At 45.9% G+C, this 24785-nt stretch overlaps 1 protein-coding gene across 4 annotated transcripts in view; it reads left to right on the forward strand.

Moving 5' to 3' along the window:
- PAX5 (paired box 5) overlaps positions 1 to 24785 on the forward strand; it is a 135641-nt gene that overhangs the window by 94349 nt on the left and 16507 nt on the right. For all 4 annotated transcript variants that reach the window (XM_015615426.2, XM_015615428.2, XM_015615427.2 and 1 more), the window contains one exon: positions 4923 to 5024. In XM_015615426.2, coding sequence (XP_015470912.1) covers positions 4923 to 5024 — 102 coding nt within the window. The remainder of the gene's footprint in view (positions 1 to 4922; positions 5025 to 24785) is intronic.

The following is a 24785-nucleotide window of genomic DNA, read 5'->3' on the forward strand; positions in this document are numbered from 1 at the left end:
GTGCTGGTAGACGGGTCTGTGGGGAGTCTGGTTTGGGCAGGGATGCCTGAGGTGGAGCCTAGGGTAATGCTGGTCTCTGCTGGGTGGAGCACTCTGGTCCTGGTGGTACCTTGCATAATTTCAGACAAGGGTGTGTGCCACATTGACTGGCCATTTGATGGGCTGATGTCTTGTAATGATACCTGCAAGGAGACTGAGAATGCAGGAGGCTTCACCAGCAGTGCCAGAGTGGCTTTCTCAATATTACTGACCGATTGGTATTGAAGCTCTGACTCTGAAGAGGTGGAATTACCCCATTAACCCAGAGCACTGCCTCATTCTTGACCATGCTCCTGAGCTGGTGGCAATCACACACCTGCTGTGAGCATGGGGCGGGGGGCAAAGGCCTGGCTTCCCTCACTGCAGACCATGGTGCATCACAGAGAGGAAAATCGCCAGCCCTGCTGGTGGTTGTGAGATGGCAGCAAAGGGTCTCTGTGAGCCCTCTTCCACCACCTGAACCCCCTACATTTTCTGATGTATCCTTTCCTGTAATTAATTACGTGTCCAGTGGGCTCATTTCTTTCATACTGTTACTGACAATCTGTTAGCTAAAGGGAAAAAAATGTGTTGGTGCCTTGTGGTATTGAAAGTGAAGGGTTTTCACACTGTCAGGGTAATGAATTCTGCATGGGTTTGAAGCACCTGAGCTTGGGGGAGTCCTTGTGTCATGTGTCTGGGAGTGACAACCCCCAGTGGTTAATTACTGCCATGGATGAGAGCTGAGCTGATAGCAAAATGAGATAATTTCATTAGTAGTTAAATTTGAAGTTAATTGGATTCACGTTTACACACAGTAGTGTACAAAGACACACTTGAAAATGCTCTTTGCCACCTCTTGAATTTTTTTAAAGAGGGTAGATGAATTGAGGAACACTTCTAAACTGCTCCCTGGTTTTTTTGCGTTGTGGTTGTGAGACAGGAGAGTCCTTTGCTGCTGCTTGCTGCTCTCTGCTCCAGACATTTTGCCCTGCAGCAGGGACATTTTCTGATGCCCAAGAGCTGCTTGCCTCATCTCTGCAGGGGTTGCTGCTAAACTCTCCTGTAGCAGGTGGCAATATTTCTTTTATGGAAGAAAATTCCTTATTTACACTTTCTTTGCAAAATGATAATTTGCTTTCATTGTGAGTGTTGCCAGCTCCTAGTGAATGGAGGGATGGACATTTATGGACTATCTTCTGTGTGCAGAGCCTTTGACATGTACAGGGGCATCTGTAGCAGAGGTGTTTGATCCACTCCTCACAATGACAATACTGGTGCTCCCCCTAAGACATTTCACCTCTGGAAGTCAGATGAGTGATGGGTCAGCACTGCCTTGGAGGTATTTTCCAGGAACCTGAAGGAGCCTGGTGGAGCAGTCTGGAGGAGGTGATTGGATAAAGGAGATGGCAGGGTCCAGCTGAATGAGCACTAGAGCTGCTGTGTGCTCGTTCTGTCATGGAGGTGTGCTGGTTTCAGGGCAGGAGACATCACTGAAGGTACCGATGCTGCTTGGGCCATCAGCCCCTCCATGGGGAGGCCACTGTACGAAAGACTCAGAAAGGTGTTTTGGTACTTGGAGCTTAAAATTGTTGGCAGAAGTTGTTGGAAAGAGGTTGTTGGTTACCTTAGAAAATTCTGCTAAGCTCTGCTCTTGTTGAACTTCTCTATAGGCTGGAGCTGGCAGCTGAGCTGCTCTGTCCTGCACAACACCAGCCCAGCAATGCAAGGAGGTTGCTCTGTCCACAGCTGCTTCTGCCCCATTTCTAACTTTAGGTGTCTAAAATAACCTTCAAAAATCACAGGACAAAGACATTAAGGAAAAAATGTGTCCTGAAGGACCTAGGTTCCTATGCCTGTGTTTCCTACTGCTAAAATGTAGATGTTAGTTTCCTCTTGAGTGCTTTGCCTGCATGAGTAAGGCAGGAACACCCTGGAGCAGAGGCTCCTTCATAACCTCTCTTTGTACTGGGTGGAGTAGTGTTTTTCTCCTGAATCAATTGTTTTCGTGCAGTTGAGGCTTGCCAGAACTGGGACCTCTCAGGCCCTCCCTGAGACTTGCCTGTGGGAACCCTACAAGGAAGATTTTTTGCTAGATGACAGAACATTTCATTTGGAAATGGGATGTAGTGGAAACTAGTCCAGACCTGTGGAATAGATCATGGGTGACGTTTTCTTTATTGACTGAGGAGCAGTATGACAAGTCCTACTTGTCATACTGTTGGTCATGGTGGTTACCTTGCTCAGTGGTCTTGACAATGATCCTAATCATTCTGGGTGTGGCAGTGGCTTTGGAGAGAGCGAAGAATTTGTAATATTTCAAGATGCTGAAGTAAATGTCAAGGTTTTTATGATAGCTGTGGAAAGTGAGGAGTGGTGTGTAGTCAGTGTGGGCCAGTTTGGGAGGGGGAGTTTTCCCACAGGTCAAGGCGCCTTTGGGGCATGCCATGTTGTGCCATTCTGTGGTGACACCATACAACCAAGGAAGGGACGAGTCCTGATTTCCCTCCTGGGTCTCCGGAGGGCTCCTAGGTGGCAGCAGTCAGCCTGTGAAATGTTTGTCTGCATTAGGGACAGCAGATAGCTGCGTCCCTGCTAGCACTGGGGGTGAACTTAGCTTCTGAGACTGACTTTATGTAGACTGCAGATACTTTTGTAATCTCCAGACTGTAGAGGTGACATAAAGCATTTAATTTTGTGTGGGAGAGAAGGAAGCAGGGCATTGATGAGGGGAGAACATTTTAATCTAAAATAACCATTTTCTGCCTGCACTGAATAATTAGAATTCATTATGCCCTTCCGTAAGGGATGTGACTTCGCCCTAGCACTGGAGAGCAAATTAATCAAAATTGTTTTGAACCTTAAATTCTTTTAGGATGTGAATGCACCAGAATGCATTCTGTAGGAAAGGCCTGAGAGGAACAGCTGGCATCCTGATTTGTGGATACTGAGTGTGGAGGAAAATGGGGCATGTGCTAAGAGATCACTGCAGCCATGCTGGAGTTTTGGCATATACCCCTTCATCTGAAGGTAGGGGGAGGCAGTCTTTATGGCCATGACCCAGAGATTGTGAACCACAATTTGCAATTACTTGTATGCCTGTCTCTTGTCTCATCTGATGAAGTCTCATTTATTAAAATAGATTGAAAAAAGGAAGATTTAAAAGTTTTATTTTTGGATCAGTTAAAAATTAAATTTGGGCTCAAAATCTTTACCAAACAAAAAAGTTTAAAAAAATTGTTTTGGCTTTTTGTAAAGCTTTTCAGTTTCAATATCTCCAAGCTCTACAGGCTTGAAAAAAGTAAACTGTATTAAAAACAATTGCCTAGAGAACCTAATGTAAAAAAACAGAATCAGTGCATTTTTTCTTGTCAGTGGTGCTAAAATCAACAAAGTCATGTAACTTTTGCTGATCCAACATACTACCTTTTAAGGAAGGATCCTGATTTTTGCTAATGAGCTGTTTTGGGCCAACAGGATCTTGGAGTTGACTGGTGTCAGAGTGATCCCTGTCCTGTAGAGGCTGGAAGAGCAGAAGGGCCAGGTGCTTCATGCAGCCCAGAGTCCCTTCCTCATAACTGAGGTGCACACTCGGCTTTTCAGAGCTAAGGTCTCATGCAGTGCTACTGTCTCTAGCTGTGGCTTGGATCTGATGGACCCCTCATTTTTTCTTGGCCTTGGAGGAGCCACTTGACAGGCTGGAAGAGCCAGAGGGGTGGATCTGAGGGGCAAACTAAAGTGGTACCTGATGCTCACACTGGGAGGAGATTGCAGAGCCTACATCCAGCTGCTGACCAAGCCATGGTGTTAAAGGGTCAATGCTACCAATGTGTGTGTCTTGAAAGCAACTTCTCCTTGGCAAAGTGTTCTGCCCAAGGATGCCACGGGAGCCCAGAAGACCATGAGTGGGCTCCAGGATTTCCTCTGGGGTGAGGGATGGATCCTGACTGATGAGATCATAGGAGCAGGGTTTTCTTCTGGAGGGTGTCTTGTGGCCACAGCTGACAGTGGTCTACCCAAAATCCCACTGCAGCAGCCTGAAGGGATGGTGACTTTTCCAGAATCTCCACATGGGAGCAGGGTCCAGACATGACTGAGGAAACGCTTCTGTAGCATTATGTGAGCAATGTTACCTGACCTCTTGTCTTTACACTGCCAACAGAAACATGTCCTTGAAGGTGATAGGAGATGTGTCTGGGAGAAGATGAAGGAAGAGAGGGTACCCCAGACCCCAGGTCCAGGGGCAGAGGGAAATGGAAGACATCCCACTGCCCGCTTTTGTGGGAAGTCCTGTGGGTACTTGACTAAAACCCATACTTCTGTGGCTAAGGAAAGAGCAGTGCATCAGGCTGTGTTTGCAAATCTGATTCTTCTTCTGGCACTGTGACAAACTATATTTTAAACCACCTTCATGTCTCAATGCCGTGTGTTTGCTATATTTTTTTTTTTTTTTTACTGCTTTAATAAGAGATAAAAGGAATGCCCTGCATTGTATTTAGATCTCAAACAGTTTCAGCCTGTGCATGTGATTTTCTAGGGAGTTTTCTGGCAAAATGTCATTAAGTTCTGTGTTATTTCCCATTTCACTGCTTTTGACTTTACAAATCTAAGCTTTAGAGGAATTTGGGAATAGGGGTGAGCAGCTGGAGTTCAGGCGGGTCGGTTCCTCTCCCTGCAGAGCTCTGCTCTTCACCTTCCAGTCTCGCACTTCATTGGAGCTTTGTGGCAGCTTATACAGAAAACAAAACTGTGCCTGCCCTCCCTGCCAGGCTGGAAATCCCATGCTGGTCCTCACAGAGCAGTGATGACAAATGCATGGCTGTGTTCTGGGTGCTTGGGGAGATGTAAAACCATGTCTGCTTGTCGCAATGCTCACGTGGTGATTTGTTGGTTTGATTCCTCAGGTCGCGAGCTGGCAAGTACAACCCTCCCAGGATACCCTCCACATGTCCCTCCTGCTGGACAGGGCAGCTACTCCGCTCCGGCGCTGACAGGAATGGTGCCTGGTGAGTCTTCAGAGTAGGGGGGAAGGAAAACATGAAAGGAAAACAAATAGCATTTCAGGAGAGAAACTCTGTGTACTGTAAATGTTCTAACAGGTAGAAGCCACAGAGCTGAAGGGTAAGTGTGGAGTGATCCTGAGTGAAGTAGGACCAGGCTCCCCAGAACAGGAGGCTGCATAATCTGCAGAGTGCCAAAGCAAAGTGTTGGCACTGAAATGCTGAAGGAGCTCCCAGCCTCCCTTCTGTGGAGCCTGGAGTTTGCTCCATACTGGGCTGTGCCAGGCTCTACTCATCTGACTCCAGCTTTGCTCTAACTCACCTTGTTTCTTCCAACATTGTCCCTCTGTGCTGCTCCAGCAGTGAGGTCTTTGGCCCTGGGGGCTGGACATGTCCTGGCCTCAGACTTCCTGCGTGCCAACCTGACTCATGGGTACACCGGGTTGTTCCCAGGACACTATAGTTCTGTAATTTCCTTTCCATTTTGGAACCTCACAGTCAGAAATGCCAGGTGTCATGAGCCAGCTGGTGGCTACTACTTGCCTGTGTAGCAGAAGAAGCTAAGGTTGTGCAGGTGACTGGGGTGGACACAGTAGGTTCTGCAGGTATGTCACACTGATGCCAGCCTTCAGCACTGTTAGCTGCAGATCTGCACACAATTCAGAGTAGGATGGGGATTTCTGGGTACTGGCAGCAAAGAGTGGTGGGGCACAGCACTCCTGTATTTTTTCTGGGAATTACCACTTCTTTGGGAGCAGCTGCAAGGGTGGATTGGCAGAGCTGCATGATGTAGGGCTTAATGGTGCTCAGCCAGAGGAGGTGCACTGTGAGGTTCAGTGATGTAGTCATCTGAGCCGATTTTCCCAGGTAATAGATTTTATTTTTAACTACATATAGGCTTGTGTGACCCATTATATTGAATAACTGCACTGTTCCTCTCACTGGTTCCTTTAATAACAACCTTCTGCTCCAGCTAGTGTGAAGGTCAGCTGCAATTCCTGTAGGTTCTTCGTCTCATTTAAGTGAGAATTTGCTAACTAGCATCCAAAATGCCTTCTCAATCCTTCTTTGACTCCTTTGTAGGACCAGCTTTAGAGCCTTGCTAGGGTAAGCACCACAGTCCCTGAGGGGTTGACAGTAAGGCAAGTGACAGACCTAGTCTGCTACCACTGACACATCCCTGCTTGTTCTAAAATGGCCAAATTGTCATGCCTGAGCACAGGCATGTGTTTATTGTGCCAGCTCTCAGGAATTTATCTCACGACCTGCCTATGCCTTGTTCTAGTTTTTGGAGCCTTTGCTAGAAATGTGCTTCCTTGATAAGATTTTTAATCATTAGCCATGAATTTCTGCTTGTAATTAAGCAATTGTGTGAGTTAAGTGGTTAGAGACATGGGAGAAATGTATACATAATAACACACAAGCAGTGTTTTGTTGCATGCTTGTTGCTACTGCCATTGCCCCTGCTGATAGGAGTAAACCCAGCCCTTAGCACACTGGGTGTTTGTCCCACACCTGCTGAGGTCTGTGGATTGCCTATGGGGCACAGGAAATGTTCACACTTCCTGCTTTTGCAAGATGTGCGGATCCAGCTTCATGTTCTGTCCTTATCTCTTCTCCAGCTCCCTCACCACTGCTCATCCTAACAGGAGCACTTTTTCCCCCTGTTAGACTCAGGTCCTTCCTTATCTCTCCCAGAGGCAAGGAGATACACAGGAACCTGTCTCTGCTGTGTCTCCATGACTTGTTCAAACACATGCTCAAAATTTCACATTTCCTTCCTTTCCTGCAAAACAAGGGACTTGCATATCAGCAGTGAATTTCCATTTTTATGTGTCTTGTCTGCTATGGCAAAGAATAATCTATTCAAATGCTTTTCTCTGAAGGAACCAAACAATTTTTGGTTTGATTTCAGTCCGAAGCTTTAGGGACTGACAGCTGGCATTGCTTGAGGCTCCCATGAATGTGTTTCCGCTGCAGGCTATTGGCCCAGTGAGCTCCTCCTTCCTTTTGGTGCAGAATTGACTGGTGTAGAATTGACCAGAGGGGAGCTGTCTGGGCTGTGCTGAGGTGCTAACATCCACAGTGCTCTCATGTCACAGGGCACAAGTTAAATGCCATTGTGGGGACAGATGGGTAGACAGGTGGGAAAACAACAGTCTGGGTGGTCAGGCTGAGAGGTAGTGCCTAATGCCACACTCCAGCTGGCACACGTAGAACTGCAGGGCATGGATAGAGGTCTCTCTTGGTTCACAACTTCCACAACTAGAAGACAGCCCAGCTTATTAGGTGTTCAGAGGATGCTAAACCTGCATGATGCCATCAGTAGGCTCCAGAGCAGGACACTCAGGGGGAGGCATGTAGACAGGCTGAGTTGGAGCATGAAACCCAGCAAGGGCAAACCAAAAGCTCCTGCACCAGGAAAAGGACCACTTTGTCACAAAACGGGCTGAAGACTGTTCAATTCCTGAAGCAGTTCCAGGGATGAGGCAGACTGAGAGTTGAACATCAGTCTGCCATCTGCACTTGTGATGAGAATGGTTAGCTCCTGGGCAGGAACTGGAGGGAAGGAGTTATCCCCCCTCACTTGGAACCTATTGTCTCACAATGGAAATAGTCCTGGTTTGGGCCCTCTTAATGCAAAGAAATAATTGGTGTAAGTCAGAACAAGCAAGATGTTACTGGGTACGGCAAAAGTCTCCCAACTTTCCCCGCAAGAGATGGGCCCAGTGGTGAAACAGGTTGCTGAGGGGTTGTGCTGTCCCCATGGTTGAGGGTTTTCAAGGCCATGTTGTGTGAAGCCCTGAGTATTCTGCCCTGGTCTTATTGCTGATCCTGCACTGAGAAGACCCTTGAGACATCCTGAAGACCTTTCCATCCCGAAATGGCTGGTCATTCCATGACTCAGTGTTTCAACTGAGGTGCTGCTGGAATTGTGCTGCAGAAATTCATGTGATTCTACCTGATGCTATGAGTAGGGATAGAGGAAGCTGTTAACAGAGGGAGATCAAGCCCCTCACTGTAAAGGAATGGTGTCAGCAGTCAATGCAGAAGAGATACTTCTGCTCTAGACCCCAGTTACCATTAAATGACTTGAACCATGAATCCAGTTTGAGGCTGGAGGGAGACCTATAGACATCTTTTCTGTCATAGGGAAGATCCTAATGTCTGCACAAGGACTGGAAAAAAATCACTTTCCACATTCCTCTTCCATCCTGTGACCACAGTCTCATGCTGCAGCAGTTCAATGGCACCTTCTTCCAGCCCCTGGCTTGGCATTCTGTTTGCCTGTGCTCTGTGTCCCATGCCTGACTCACCTTTTACTCCAGGAGACTATTAATGACAGGAGAAGGCAGGTAGACCCAACCTAAGATTGATGACTATTGAAAATTATTCCTGGATGTGCTGGCAGCAGGCATTAACATTGACTCTATCACGTGGTATGTCATGGGATCCTAGGAACAGCCACCAACCTCACCTGGGGAAGTGGACATAGCAGCACCTGGAGCAGGTTGCACAGAATAAACACTTCTCTTTAACCCTTATTGTCTGATGGCTGATGCCTTGAAGCATGGAAGTTTATATTCCTTGTAAATGTTCATTTTGTCTAGTGCGGCTCTCTGTATATTTTCATTATCTGTTTAGAGCTTTAATCCACTGTTGGATCCTACTAGATTTGTAGCCTCAGCATCATCTCAGGGCATAGGATTACTGAGATACTGTATGCAGAAATTATATATACCAGAAATTATCCCAAATAATTTGATACTGTTGTTACTATTTGTTCACATTGTGGCTGTACTGCTACGGTGCTTTTACTTTGGAAACATGGAGCATTTGTTTTCCTGGCAGCCTTTCCTTTCTGGGAGAAAATGTCTGGGGAAGAGCAGGCAGGAGCAAACTGCATCTTCTCCACCCTGTCATGTACTCAAAACGTGAAGCCTTGTGCCACCTGGCTGTGCTTGTTCCATTACAGAGATGTGGTCCTGGGACTGTTGGCATCTTTGGATGGAGATGGTGCTGTCTTCTGCTTGCATTTTCTGCCTTCTCTGCTCCGTTTGCTTCCTCACACTTTGCTTTGGGAGCTCAGCAGAAGCAAGCTGGGTGCACACTGGGAAATGCAATATTTGCAGGGGTTTTACTCTGTGGCTAGTGTGGGGGGCTTAGAGCCCTTTCCTGAGGTGATGTCCTGGTTTAGTGTTAGAACAGAAGTGCAGCTTCTGAAGCAGCTGTTGGCTGGTCACAGACACCATACAATTGTCATATTTCCCTGACCTCTGGAAGACTGGGCCTTCTCTCCAGTGCTATTCCTCCTCCTTTGTGGGCTCTGCTGCCCTGCTAACTGGAGCTGGCATGGTGACAGGGATCAGTGCTGCTTGCCTGGGGTCTTTTCTTGATCTTTTGTAGCTTCACAAACCACCAGCCTGTTTCCAGTACTGGCTTAGATCTCTCTTCACAGATGACTGCTTGTGTCCATGGGTCTGCTCCCAAGGTGTATCTGAAGGTCAGAGCTCTCCCATGTGTGGGGCAGATGGTGGCCAGCAGTAAGGGGAAAGAGGGGAAACATGAGGAGTGGTGCAAGAGCTAAAGTATGTTTGCCTGCTCTAAGCAAACCATACGAAGAAGCTGTGTCCCATTTGAGTCTGGACAGTGCTGAGGCAGAAGGGTTTGCCACGATTTCATTGCTGAGACAGGGGTTGGGACAAACCCCACCTGTGTCCACGTGCCTAAGTGTGCTCTTGCCATCATGCTATGATGCTGCAGCTGAGCTCGACACAGGTCATATGCAAGTAGCCTTGATAACTCATCTAAATCCTTATTCCAGTTCTTGTGATAAAAGTGCTGTTTCCCCTCAGTTCTATCCCCTCTCCCCATTCCTGGGGCTCCAGGAATGAAGCTCCTGCTCTGACACCCCCTTTCCCCTTCCCAGGGCTGCTGTTCACCCCATCCCCTCTTCTCCTGGCAGGCTCTGCATGCTGGGTGACAGGAAAGGGTAGACTCTCCAGAATAGTGATGCTGAGAATATAGTCATTAATGGGACTCTTGAAACCCAGATGTCCTTTCTGAACACCGGTAATTTGTTTTTAATGAAAAACCATGCAGTGACCCTGAACAAATGAATTTCCTTTATAAGAAGTCTATGTGCAATTACCCGACTAAAGGGACCTGAAAACACTGACATTCAAAACTGGGCTTTGAAAAGAAAGGCATAAAAAATAGCTATGCTGTCATTAGCAGTGTTTTATCTGGGGGAAGATGCTTGCTCTAACATGTGAAACGGAAGGAGATGATGTTGCAAACAAAATAGATTTTTGCATGCACATGAAATGCATTTTTTCATTGTGGCTGGCAGGTATTGATGCTGAGGAGCAGTAAGGTTGTGTGATTTCTTCCTGTTGTGGCTGTTCCTCACACTGAGTCTGCAAGGGATAGCACCCTCCCTCAGTCCACTGGCACCCAGCCTGCAGCAAGGGGTACAGCGGGGCAGAATGCCAGCCTCATGTCATGGAGGGGTTATGGCAGATGTTTGGATGAGTGGGACTACCAGGATCCAGTCTGTAGAGACTGGTGGAATTCAGATCCACTGCCACACTGAAGACTTTATTCATAGTTATTCTTTTTAGTTACTGTTTTTTGTTCTGGCTGTATCTTTGTCAAAGTTTTGCAACATCATGTTGTAATCTTATAACAATACTTAGGAAATAAAAGAGAAGCAGCTGAGACATAAAATGCCTAAAACAAGGGGCAGAGAAATTTGAAAATGAAATTTGAAAATTTGAAACTGCAAATTACAGTATGTGGGATGTCAGAGGGCATCAATGAACCAGGTCCTCCTCTGTTGTACAGCATAATGCTGGACTGCTTGGTTAGTTGGATGCTGACGTTATTCTCGTCAGCGAGACTGAAAGGAGATTCTGGCCCTTTATGATAGAGGGACATAAAGCAAATGAGGAATAAACCTTAAAAATTCTTTGGTGAAGCAGAAAATTTGCAATTTACCTCCTCAGAGCTTGGAAGGGACTCCCAGTTGAGCCATCTCTTCCATTTGCTTCATGCTGCTGTTGTGGCTGGGATGGGAATGTGTGTTTGGGTTGTAGGCACCTGTACCTTTTTGACAGCTCATGTATCCCAAACCCTGCTTTGTCCCCTGGTGCACCCCAACGACAGCTTCAGCCTCTGCAGATTCACACCAAATCATCCAAGGCTTCAATGCCACAGTCAGAGGACCTGCTACCAAAGGACAGAAGTGCTGCCATGGCCTTTTCTGCTTAAGCTAATTTTTCGCCTTTTTCCCCAAGTCTGGAACTGTTCCACAAAAGTGTCTCCCCACACTTTTGTAGTCTTAGAAGACAAATCCCAGAGAAGTTTCATCACCTATGATGGAGTATGTGATGTGCCATCACAAATTTATTGGGGCAAATTTCAAACCAGCTGACAAATTATTCCCTTAATTAATAATGAAGCAGTTAGGTAAATAATATATGTTTATCCTCTGCTTGTGGACATTTTGAATGAGGGCCTGCCAGAATCTTGGAAGTCTAGAGAAACATATTAATTCTCGTCTTGTCAGGAATGTAGTTACCATGCTTGCACAGAATATAGATAAAATCTATATTGTTTTCAAAATATGTTGTCAGGTATTATTTTGTTGAATTGATATAGAAATTATGCTGACAAGGGCAGGAAGATGAAATGCTGGAAGTCTACAGCCTTTGGATCTACTGATCTACCTTCCCCTCACCTGGGGTGAGTTAGGCCCTCCGCTCTTTACTCCAGCTGAGTAAAGGCAAAGGCAGACTTTGCTCTGCTTTGCTGGCCCTCTCTGTTTTGTCCATAATTTCCTCCTCCTCCTGTTGAGGTGAGACATTGTGCATATCTAAACATAAGTAAGCAAGGTGAAGTGTATATAAACAAAGAGGTCTGCATTTAGGAGTGAGGAGGAGGAGGAGAGAAAACATATTGTATTGCTCCACTCTTTGGAAATTTCTATGCATTTGTAATAACAAAATTACCATAATTTCCTCGTTAACGCAGCTAGATCAGTCAAGCATTGTTCCAAACATGCAGAGGCTGCCTCTCGCTCTAGGTCTGCCAGTGGGTTAAGCACGGTAGAAATTAGCATGCAAATAGCCCTAATTCGGCTGAGCTGTCAGATCCACATTCAGCTGCTTGTTCCCTTTGAAATCCCTGACAGGAGGGGCTCAGGCAAGCCCATCCTTCGGTAGATCCAGCCAGAAGAGTACCGAGGGGGCACCTCCTGAGTGACAGTTTGGCTGCCTTCAGTCAAATCCATCTATCTTGTCAGCCAGCAGTGGTGACACCGGGGGCTGTGGGTTGGGGTGCATCTTCCAGCCAGACCTCTGTGCCAAAACTGTCCCCTTCCCACCCCTGGATGGTGCCAGGGTTTGGGGCTCCAGCAGCTGCGTGATGTTGCCCTTGGGATAGGGGAGTGTTCTGTTCAGATACCAGTGTTCAATTTAAGCTGCTCTTTGGATCAAAGAGTGTTGAGGTTGGGGTTTTTTAGGATTGAGGGATGGAAACCAGGGCTTGTGGTGATTTTTTCTGGTGCCTTAGCCAAGACTCCTGGGTTGTCTGTGGCTTTGAAGCTCATGGAGCATCACTGCAAAGGATGGTGCTCTGGGAAGTGATGGGATGCTGCTGCATCATATCCACCCATGGTCCCTGAGCATGGGAGGAGAGAGAGAGAGGCATGCAGCTGGTGGCACAGGGCTCATCCTGCATCCCAGAAGGGAACCATGGGGCTATTCCCTCTCCAGACTACACACAGGGAGACCCTGGTGGCAGCTGGGAATGGTTTTCTGTTAATGATCATGTGTTACAGGTCCGATGTGCTGTCCATCTTTAAGCAAGACTTGTGGTTGTAAAAACAACAGAGAGAATTTAATAAGTCTTTTGTTGCTGGTTTCTTTTATTTTAAGGGGAGGTTATGTTATTAAACATTTTTGTCCTCTACAATACAGTAATTTTGAGCTGGCAGCTACAATAAACTTGCCTAAAGTATCTAGAGTCAGAAATGTAAAGATGATGTGTTAAAAAGTCATTAATATACTGTGTAGGACCTGGCACGTGAGTCTGATTTTAAGAGTTTGCCATATGCAGGATCAGTTTGTCCCTATCCAGGCAGCTCCCAGAGTCTCCTCTGGGCACTAAGGACACTCCCCCTGTATGTAGAGGGTGCAGGGACACTGAAATCTTCTTTTGCAAAGGCAGGAGCAGTTTTACAGAGGGTTTGCTAAAAGATCATTGTTCGGCTGGCTCTCAAAGGCAGACGTGACAATGGCTGCCCAGATGATGCACCCCTAATGTCCTGGCTGTGACAGCTGGGTGTCCAGCCAGATGTGGAATGTCAAGGCTGAGGCACAGTGCTGCATTCTCTGCATTTCACAAAATCACTCCTCTTTGCTCTTGTTTCTTCATTACAGACAGCTGTCCTTTGGTGAAAAAAACCAATAAGGAAAATATAACTGTAATTAGAAAGCCATGACACCTACATTAGTTCTGATTTCGGAAAATTGTGGTTTGGATTAGTGTAGCAGAGCTATGAGAGTGATAAGACATTGCACAGATTGCCCAGAGAAGCTGTGGCTGCCACATCCCCGGAAGTGTTTAAGGCCATGTTGGTGGGGATAGTGGAATGGTATAGTGCCTGGTGTAGTCTCATGGCAGGTGTTCGGACTACATGAACTTTAAGGTTCTGTGCAATCCAAACCATTCTGTTATTCTGTGTGAGGCTCAGACTGGTGTTCTGAGCCTCACACAGGCATTGCCAATGAGCAAGGAGGGAACAGCTAGAACTTACCTGGACTTGCAGGGCTGAACTCACACACTGTCTTGCACACAGTGTGGTTTCTCAGTGGAGAGGGACAGCCATGTGAGAGCACACAACACAGATTATAATTGCTAAGCATTCTTTTTTTCGTGCTTGTGTCTTCTTTGTGTTACATCAGGACACAGAGTTTAAAAAGTTGGAGATTACAGAAGTGGCTCAGTTAAGAACAGCAAACTGTTGGAGCTTTGCCTGAAAAGTGCCCAGCATCTGTCTGGGCTCCCAGCTGTGGCTCAAGCATCAGATTACCTTACATGTAGGGTGTGTGGAGTAGCCAGACCAGCCATCAAATCAACCAGGCAGTTTCCAGACAAATTGTGTTTGACAACGAGCAAATGCTGAGATCCCCAAAGTAAGCGGAGTGGAAAGCACTTCATGGCCCAGTGTGTCCACAAGCAGGAGTGTGACATGGTTGCTTTTTTCCTGCTATACCACACAGAATAGCAGCTGGCAACAGTGAAGGGAGAGTAAAGTCTATGTTCTCATCACATCTGAGCTCGACAGCTCAACTATCCAGTGCTTCCATGTGGTGAGGGCTGGGATGATCCATTTTCTTTCCTCCTGAGTATCGGATCCTGGCTAGCCCACCTCATTTTTGTCTCAGAGGGGGCTTCTCATATGCCAGCCCCAGCTGGGGTTTCTGTATGCACTGAGTGATGTGCCTAGCTCAGCATGACAGGGCTTCAATATCTGCCCAGCTTCAAGGTGTCAAGGAGTTGTCCTGCAGTGAGATGGAGGTCTCCTGCTTCCAGTATTTTTGTGGCCAAGAGAATGCTGCAGACTAGATCCTGAACCCAAACATCCCCAGCTCCCTGAGCACTCCCCTGTGCCATGGGAGGATGACCCCTGTAGAGGTTTTGGGGGACTTTGCGGACATTTCCCTGCAGGCTGTTGTTTATGAATTCAGTCTTTTTATTGCTGAACTTATTTTCTGAGATGGTATGTTTGACTTCTTTATGATTGTTGCTGGAGAGGGTTTGCTCACAGTTTGGACTGTTTGAACATAGAACATCTACTCTGAGGTAAACTCCAGTTCTCAGAACTGATGCCTATGGTGAAAATTGAAATTAAATACTTTGATAATAATGTATTCTTTTCCCAGGATTTTCTGGGTTCCTTGAGACTCTATCAAAACAAGTGAAAATGGTTAGACAGTACAATAGATTGCAGTGCAGTGCGATTCAACATATTGTGATCAGTGCAAAAGAAATAAAATGGAGTAACAGAAAGAAAGCAAATTTAAGTGAGAGCTGTTTATCAAAATGACATACTGTAGAAAAAAGGAAGGAAGGGGCTCCAAGAACTGCCCATTTTCCACAGCAGAAATTTCCTCTGAAAACACAGTTTAAAGCAGTAGCTATCCATCTGTAGGAAGCAGTGTTCATGTGGTCAGCTGTGTGGGGCAAGTGTCCAGGCACCCCTGGACAGGTGATGCAGGAGCTTAGAGTTCAAGGATATGTCTCCTATTCATGGGATGCATGTTCTGGGCCAGGAGAAGAGGGACAGTCTGCATAGGGTAGTGAGAAGTCTCCAGAAGGAAGTATGTGTTCATTCGTTTCTCTCAGCAAATATGGTACTGGCATACTTCAGGTGACAATCATCTGTCTCTTATGACCTAAACAGGTTTGGGATAGGGCTCTGCACTGACTGTAGAGTAAGCTGGGAAATTTAAATGTCACCTCCTTAATTCCTACATAAAAAGACTGAAAGCAGTACTCTTGTACTGACTTGATGTCCTTTCAGCAGCAGATGCATTAAGTCCTGTCAGTCTTGGGTGCTTTACTCCACCAACAATTTGTCATAAGTAACTGCTGGTTGGACATGGGTGTTTTACTCATGTGGAGAGGTGTGCACAGACTCCATGGTGGAACAAACAGTGCCCAGGTAGGAGAAGGCCTGCTTGCTTTGTCAAACATGAACACAGGGTGTTGGTGTGGCCCCATATATTTCTCCTACCAGTCTTCTTTAGGGTGAAAGAGCCATCTCAGCTCAGGCTAGCTTGTCTTTAATTTTTGCACATTTACTAAAGTCAGGAAACATAATGCCAGGAGTTAATGAGGTGTCTGCTTTTGGTGAGGTGTGCACTGGGCTGTTTGGAGCCATGGGTTCCCTTGGGCATGTGCCATGACAAGCCATGATGTCCTCAAACTTGCTATGTGTGGGGGGAGACTCCTTTTCTGTCATCCTTTCTCCATCTGTGTCTTCTCTTCATCAGCACTCTTTTTGGCTGATTCATCTGGATCAAGTCAGGATAAGCAGCTGCAAACTGTGTTTGGAAATGGCTTAGGCTACACAGCATTTGCCAGCAAAGTGTTCCATCCAGAGGACTGGGCTGCCACATTGCCAGAGGCCTGGGACTGGATGACAAGATTTTATTCTCCATTTAAAGGATGTTTGTAATGTAGACGTGGTGTAGAACCAAAGCAGTGTAGTGCAAATCTGTCTTCTGTCACTCAGGCATTCATTTGCATCATCTCTGGTGTCAGAAGACCTGACATCATCTCTTCTCATGATGTGTGTCTATTTCTGAGCTTGCACAAGTTCCCCACAATGAAAGAGTGAAAGAGTATCCTTGCACTACCACTAGACCCTGCTACTGTGCTAAAGCACCAGTCCAGGGGTGGATAACATCTGCAGTCCAGCTGGAAACTTGGTCTTGCAGAATAGATGAGATGCTGAGATTTTGTGTGGCTCAGCTTGCAGAGCTCATCCACGCAGGGGGTGACCTCAAGATACTTTTCCATCTCTCAAAGATGATGACACCTTGGCAGAAAGGGCAGAAAGGGCAGGACCTGGCCCTCTTCTGGAGCTGTTGTCCCAGTCCCAGGTGAGCCATGGCCATGATAGGGTCTGACACAGTCACCAAGGACTGGGGCACGAGAGGAATGCTGGAGCCTGTGCTGATGTGGGAGGATGCTCCTTCAGTCATGCAGATGCTTTCCTGCCTATGAATATAGGCACATATTATTCTCACACCTGCATCGGAATATAATTGAAGACAGCCTCCACATCAGCAGCAATGTGCATGTATCAAGCTACCAAAATGCTTAATTTCCAGGTTTTACAATATTTGCAGTCTGTGTTACTATAGCTTGTAACCTCATATCTTCTGCTATGAGCTAAATTATTTGTGTAATTCCTGTACGCAGCTACACATTGCAGTGCCATTATGAAGGCTGAAATTACAGAAAAGTGAGGATGAAGCACGGAGTAGAATGCTTCCATCTGAACCAAGTGCAATATTTCTGCAGCCTAGCTCAGAGAATTTAATCCCCCAAGATACTTCTTGTGACTTTTGGGATGAAACCATCTTGCAAAATTTACTTTCTCTGAGTCAGTTGTTTACCCTTTCATCCCACCTGCACTATCAAGCTGGTTAGTCTGGAGCAGAGAAGGTGAAATGGTGCCTGCCCTGATGCACATGGGGCTGCTTCTGTGCAGGTCAGGAGTGCCTAGGCACATAGACATGGAGTGATGTTCTGCGTGGATGCATCCACTGTGCTGCTTGTTTGCTCCACAACCCTTGTCCACCCTATGCCACTTGTCCACTCTGTGCTGCTCATCTGCCACATGTCCCTTGTCTGCTCTGTGACCCTCCTTTACTCTGACCCTTGTGTACCTGATGCCCTGCATTCTCTCTGTGTCCTTCATCCACCTTTTGTCACTCACCTATACTCCGTACAGGGAGCAAGGGGGCTGTGAGAGGGTTGCAGCAATCCCACAGACCAGGCTTAGGGAGAGACAGTCTGGTATGAGCAGCTGCAGCGACCGGACAGGGCAGCAGTGTGTTTCCAGCCCCATCTGCCAGCACTGGTAGTGAAGCTCCACACATGGCCAAGTGTGGCTTGCTTATCTTGATATCACTGTTGGGAGTGCAGCTTCTTGCTTCTAGATCCACCCAGGATCCCCAGAGTCTGCATGCCAGTGGCTGCTGGAGGGGGGGAGATGACTCTACAGGGGCAGGTGAGAGAGGGAAGGGGCAAACCCCTCATTGCAATTAATTGCAATGTCATCTTATATTCAGATGAGTTGGGCAATCGTCCTCTGGTATAGAGAAATAAATCTCTCCTAATGCAGTTCCAATATGGCCGCTCTGTGGCACCACCTACCTTTGTTGTATTAAAGTTAAATACCTTTGTGTACAAAAGTTTAAAGTGCATAGCTAAAACCTATGTGCTTGCAGTAATTACGGGTGTAAATCTTTTTGTCATCCTGCAAAGACTAGGTGAGGTATTTCATAAATATGTCAGAAGCAGCATTAAAATTTTATGGCAGGCAGCACGGGTCGAGAATACTACAGTGGCTTCTCAGCAAGGTACGTCCACCTTAACCCACAACTCATTAGTCATTGATGGGATTTCTGTGCCATATAGCTTCTTGGAAATGCAATAGTGTTACAAAATCTGCATGTTACTGTTTTCTTATAATATGACAGCCCACTCAGAACTGTTAAAATACTACATCTTTGACCAGTGTTAGCTAATGTAAAGATAAAATAAGGGAGAAAGACTGTGTGATAATAGAATTATATACAGCCTTCATTAGAAGTTAATTGGGCCATCTTGATGGGACCGGGAACTTTGGAGAGATGCTCTATGACCAAGTGCCTTCCAAGCACAACTGCGATAAACTTCTCCTTGGCTGATGTGCAGGAACAATTAGCCAAAGTAGGGCCTAATTTCATTCTGAAATCACATGTGTGAAAATTTGGGGGATGGCTGCACCTCAGCTGCTCTCTGAAGGGTTAATAAGTGACTGCAAGATGGAACAGACATGGACTGGATGTGCTTGTGGTGAGTGTATGAGGGGTCATAGATGATTATAAGTGATCTATTTATCCACTTAAACCAGATTTGCCAGTGGCTTTGCAAGCCTGCATGTGTAAGGAGCATGCACATATCTGTGTATCCATGTTGCCAGGTCTTCGTTAGTGTGTGTGTGTGTCTGTCCTTATATGTGGGATGTGTTTCAGTAGGGTGCACCCTTGCTACTGCAGTCCCTGACATCCCAGGGAAGGAATGCCTGGTCCTCTTGGCAGTGGCTCTGTATGCAATACCCCACCTGCTATGGGAGCAGACCCTGGATTCTGCCCCCAGCATTTGTCCAGGTGGCATCCAGTTGGATTGTTGGGATTGTGTCTGTAGGTAAATGAACATAAAGTGTATAATTTGTAAATTTATTTGTATAAATGAATTTATTGTAGCTTCTTAGGGGAAAAGTGGGTTGTTCCTCCTGTTTTGGGGAGAGAAAATAGTTATAACAAACAAAAGTGTTCTTCCATTTGTTCGGATTTGTTTAAGGAGGGTATTGCAGGTGCTCAGCGGCCAAAGCAGAGTATGGCTTATACCACTGGCCCCCACAATTAACAGTTATTGCCACATTTTCTGGCAATTCTTCCTAGAGGCAGAATGCTGTCTAATTATTAATACAGATTAGTGGCACTACCTAGGATCCTGTGAATGCCAGTGTCTCAGGGTTGGCCTGACAGTTGCTGCACATCACAGCTCTACACACTCGGTCTTGGCTAAAGGTGGATGAAATGTTTGATATAATTTTGTCATGTTGTGTTGAAAGAACATGGGTAAAAAGCTTACTGCTCTAGGGACTCAATTGTCAGTGTTTTTTGTTATTTTTTTTTCAATTAATATCAGCAAGTGAAGGTTTTGTTCTGTGTAAGAAAAGTTCTACTTGAAAAACATTTGTGAGGTCTGTTCTTTTGCTGAAATCTATTATTTTCAATTCTATCATCAGAATAAAAAAGGCTGGGGGTGGGATATTAATTCTAAAGAAATAATTTCCACTTTTCCATTATTAATGCTTTTTTTACTTCTTTCCTGTGGCAATAAATAGATTGCTGGATACAATGCCAGTTAAGTGCAGGTTCAATGAGGAGAGCAGCTTCCCCTTTTGATGCAGAGGACCTCAGGTGTGTTGTAAAGCAGAAACTACTCACTGAAAGTTTTGAAACTACCCACTGAAGAGATTTTCCAAAATGACATTTTTCATCCCCCTTGGAAAACATTTTTTTATTAACGTTTCTCCCCACCACAACCCATGCTAGCCCAAGTACCATGTGAGCTCAGGGGGCTGCCATCAGGCATCACTCTGAACAGAGTGTATCTTTGAGGTGTCATGTGCATTGTTTGCAGGAATGGGCACAAGAGTGGCATCTGAAAGGGGTGTATTGGCCCCCCAGGCTGCCAGATCCTTCCGGAGGGATCTGGCTGCAGCATCCATTGCCACACATTTGATGTATCATTCATCCTGGTATAGTTTCTGGTAACACAATCTTGAGAAAATTCTCCAAGCCTGCCTATCAAAGAGCCATTGATGAATCCCACCAGCTTGTCCTGGATGTTAGCTGATTATGACCCTGATTATCTTCATTGAGGCAAGCTGGGTGGATCACGGAAGGCTTTTGCTAGATACAGTGTATTTTCCTGCTCAGCTTCTTCCAAGGGGGATGCAGTTTCAGAAATACCTACTTTGTTACAGTAAGGCTGTAGTTTGGTAATTTTTGCCCTTTTCTGACACCTCTGTATCATGTAGACTGCTTGTTAAACAAGTTAGCAACCAAGTGTGCTTGGTCTGCATAGCCAAAAGCAGAGTGATCCATTTCCTTCCTCCTGTGGGACTTCTGAACAGAGAGCTGGTGAGGGACCAGGAGAATACCTGGCAGGTGACTGGTGCTTAGCTTGTGGCATGCCCTGGGTTGCTGCTCCTCCAGGTTAAATGCAGCTGATATTTTTAGATTAGAAAAATGCATATCTCTGTTCCTGCTCTTGCTAATGAATGTTGAAATTAGAAGAAAGTCCAAGATTCAATCAAAACAAAAACCAACAATAAAAATTACTGTGGACTTTTCTTCAAAGCTACAGTTCTTTCTTTTCAAAGGTACAGTTAGTTTGCCATTGAGATTTTTGGCTAAGTTTTCTTTATTTTTAGCCTCACTGAACTTGATTTGAAAATTTAGTATTTCTTTGAATTTAAAAGAAAAATAATTGTTTGGAAAACATCTGATTAAAAAAAAAAACAAACCAAAAAACAATCCATGACTCTCACTAAAGAATTTTGTCTGAATTGTCACAAATTGTTAAAAATACATTAGTGATGTGAAACAAATTTTTTTTCATGTGATGTGAAGTATCAACTGAAAGGTTTTTCCCAGCTCTCCTGTTCATGGGGAAAACTTCTAACAGAATGAGTCCTGTGAACTTCAGAGGCAGCAGCTTCCCAGACAGGACTCCAAACCTCTTTTCTTTCTCCCCATGAGCCTGCAATGGCTTGGTGTGGAGAGGAAAGTTCACTTTACTGAGGGAAAACCATGCTGTTCTTCTCTGCTGAGAGCCCAGACCCTTTTCCTACCCTTCAGGGTCCCTCAAAGTTGTTTGTCCCTCTGACTTTATGTGAGATGCTGGCTGAGCTACTGGATCATGAAACTGTCTCTGGGGTGGTGTTAGCCCAGGGTGACGAGAAGCTTCTGCTTTGATTTTATATCCTCCGGTTCAGGCGATAGCTGGCCCTGTGGCAGGCAGAACTTCGATGTTACAGATTTCCAGGCTGTGTTTGTATAGCTGCTGCCTCACAGAGTCAGCCAATGATGTGTGGGTGTGAACACATGGCTCAGTGCAGTGCTTATGCCTGCTCCCCATGCAGTCAAGCATGTCTTTGCTTATCAGGGTAATGATTCTTATTGGAATTTGCTGAAGAAATTTATGATCCATGTGATTACTTCCTCAAAATAAAACTATAGAAAACAAATAAAAGTCATGAGAATCTTAATTTTAAAAAGTTACAGTAAGATCCCACAGCAGAAGAGAAAAGTAGAGGCACCAGGAATTTGGACTAACCGGGAGATGGGTTTGTCTGCAGGAAACCAGCCTAGGGACAAATACAGCTGATTGTTTTTAAACTTAGCCAAAATCCCCAGAAGGAGTGCTGAAGATGCTCCTGCTCATGCCTAGCTCTGCATTTTGTCCCTTGATCTTGGTTAACAAAAAAGCCCAGCAGTGGACACCAGTGAAGAAAACAGAGGTTGCAACAAATCTGGGAGGAGGGATGGCACGGCTGCCAGGTCATGGTCACTCTCCCTGTTCAGTGACAGCTGAGAACTGTCACATGGCTGTGGCAGGGAGGGAGGTATATTGCATCACCTGCATGTTATATCACCTGCAGTTCCATCACCTGTGTGTTGTATTACTGGTAATCATCACATGGATAACAAGCATCCACCCCCACATTCCTGATGGCTTCTTCATGTCACAAATGCTTGTCTGAAAGCTGGTGTCTGAGAAAACTCAGCAAAAAGCGTCCATGTAGCTCCATGTCCTGCATGTAGCTGGCTCTTTGCTTTGACTTGAAAGACAAATGCCTGCCAAGGAAGGCATTTCCATCCCTTGGAATGGAAAATATAACCTCCTACCCTCTTAAATTATTATAACTTTGAAATGATGGGGCTGTCAGGCAAAGATACAGGAAAAGGAATAACATTTCTTTACTAGAATATATATATGTATATATATATATGTACACACATAAAAAACAACAGCAGCACCAACAAAGCAAAGCAGACCCCCAGTCCCAGCCCTCCCTCGGCAGCAGGCACTTTCCCCTTGGGTGCAGTTCCGGGCACGGCCGGCAGGGGCGCTGCTGGCTCCCGGCCAGGCAGGGGAGTGCGATGATTCCCCCGCGCCTGCAGGGGGCGCTGTGGTGCGAGCTCAGCCACATCTCATGGGTAATGTTAGGTGAGCCAGCAGGGGAAAAAGGATAAGGCCTTCCAGGAAAGGGGCTTCCTTGGCAAATTCACGGGGAGCAGTTGGTCTTAGTGCCCCACTGGCTGGTGAAATAGACTGTATCAGGAACCTCATGCTGGAACAGCAGAGGTGAGCACATCAAGGGTGGCAAAACAAAGTGGAGCAAAAACTCCAAAGCTGTACCAGGAGCTGTGGGCATCTGGGAAGACACAGGGTGTTGGGTAAAGTGTAACAAGAAGCCTGAAGCAGGGGCAGGAAACAGCAGAGCTGTGCAGCAGCAGCTGGGCTCCTGCAAGCAGCTGGTAGACTCTCTTCCTGGAGCAGGGAGTGGGTTGGAGTCTTGGATTTTCCCCTCAGGCACCTGAGCAGATGGTGAGGGTAGTTTCCAGTGTTGAAAAGGTCCCAGTTCAATGGCTGCTCCTACAAGCAAAGGCTTACTGAAGGTATGGAGAAGCAGTGAAGGATGGAACTCAGTGGTGGTGGCAAATTCTACCCACAGCAGCAGCCCAGCACCAAAATCATGACTGTCCCACCTTTGATCCTGAGACTGAGCAAGAAGGCTAAGACCTAGCCCTGTCCCTCACCCCTTAGCCAAAATCTTGCAGTATCTGTGCACTTCCCAAGAGAAAACCCTCCAGCTCAGAGATGATATTAAACTGCACCCTTCCCCATCCTCCTCCTCCCAGACACATCTTTTGTGTCTCAAGTATTGCAGTTATCATCTCTGAGGCAACAAATGTGAGAAAATTCCCTGAGAAAGAAAGAAGAAAAAGAAAGGAAAAATCCTAAGCTCCAATATTCTTGTTGAGCTGTACTGACTCTGGAGCTTCTGATGTATGAGGTCTTTTGAGACTTCAGTGTTATGCTTAGAAGTGGCATATGAAACTCCTTTGCAGATTATTTCCACAGATTTTTCATTTTGGTCCAAAAGTATCACCAGCTTGACAATAATATTTAATTAATCTGCTGTTTTCTGCTGGTGTTGTCACACAGTCCCATGACCCATGACTGCTGTGCTTCATAGGACTACAGCCAGGTACTCTGCATGTTGAATGGTGTAGTGCAATGACAGTGGTCAGGCTTTTTCCATCATGGGAAGTGTCCATAACTTGGCTGAACGTGGTCTCTGACAGACCTGACTGTCGTTTGACATCCTTCTGCCTTTCTGCAGGGCAGGAGTTTTCCATTATCCTCCTGTCCTGTGGCCAGTACTGGTACATGGATATGCCTGCATCCTTCCCATTTCCTGCAGCAGCAGTTCTCTAAAGCCACAGCAGTGTTAAAAACATGGGAGTATTTTTTAATTCATCTCTTTGTTCTTGAGATTTTTACACTCATGATTTTCAGTTTCTCTGCAAATCAGAAAGAAAACTTTAAGGAAGTTTAAAACCAAGAAGACTGATAAATGTGAATTGACTGTTCCCATAGAAAAAATGTTGCAGAGTGGACAGTACTATTTTGCAGCAGCAGAAGGTCCATCCACCACCATCAGACTATCTCTGTCCCACTGTCTCAGGGTGGAATGCATCTCCCAGGGCTTGCCACTGGCTTGTAGCAGCAGTGTTATTGGGAATCAATCTTTGTTCTTTCCCCTCCTTAACTCTCCTTCTGGGGAGATGATGGAATGATCTGACCCCTTTTGGGCTACAGCCATATGTAGAGTAGCCATATGTGGAGTGTAGAGTCAGGTTTGTGGCAAAGAAGTGAGTTAACTCTGGCAGGAATCCTTTGTGTCTTTTTGTTTCAGCAATCTGAGAACTACTGAGGAGGAAGCTTACTATTTCACATGAAGGAGGGATGTGTGTGATTCCCACCCTTTTCTCATGCTGCAGCAGTCAGTGTGTGCGACATGCTGCGTGTGTGTGCATCCTTGGATGGCAGATCCATGGTGTTTGTTTTTGTATTGGGTGAGGGCTGTCTGATAAGAAATGCTGTCAAGAAGTGTAGTTGATGGACCTTGGAATATCTGGTGAAATTTGTGAGGCAGTCATGCAGTGTTCATTCATCTACCTTAGTTTCACTTATGGCTGTACCATTTGTCTGCCCAAGTCCTGTGGTGGTAATAACAGGGCTGGAGATTTTCTCCCCGACTTCTCCTTTTCCCCTCCCTTCCTTCATATTTCTTTTCTCTCATTTTCCTTCTTGCCCTCCTTCCCTCTCTCTATC

This window comes from Parus major, chromosome Z (assembly GCF_001522545.3).
Source record: "Parus major isolate Abel chromosome Z, Parus_major1.1, whole genome shotgun sequence".
Taxonomy (NCBI): domain Eukaryota; kingdom Metazoa; phylum Chordata; class Aves; order Passeriformes; family Paridae; genus Parus; species Parus major.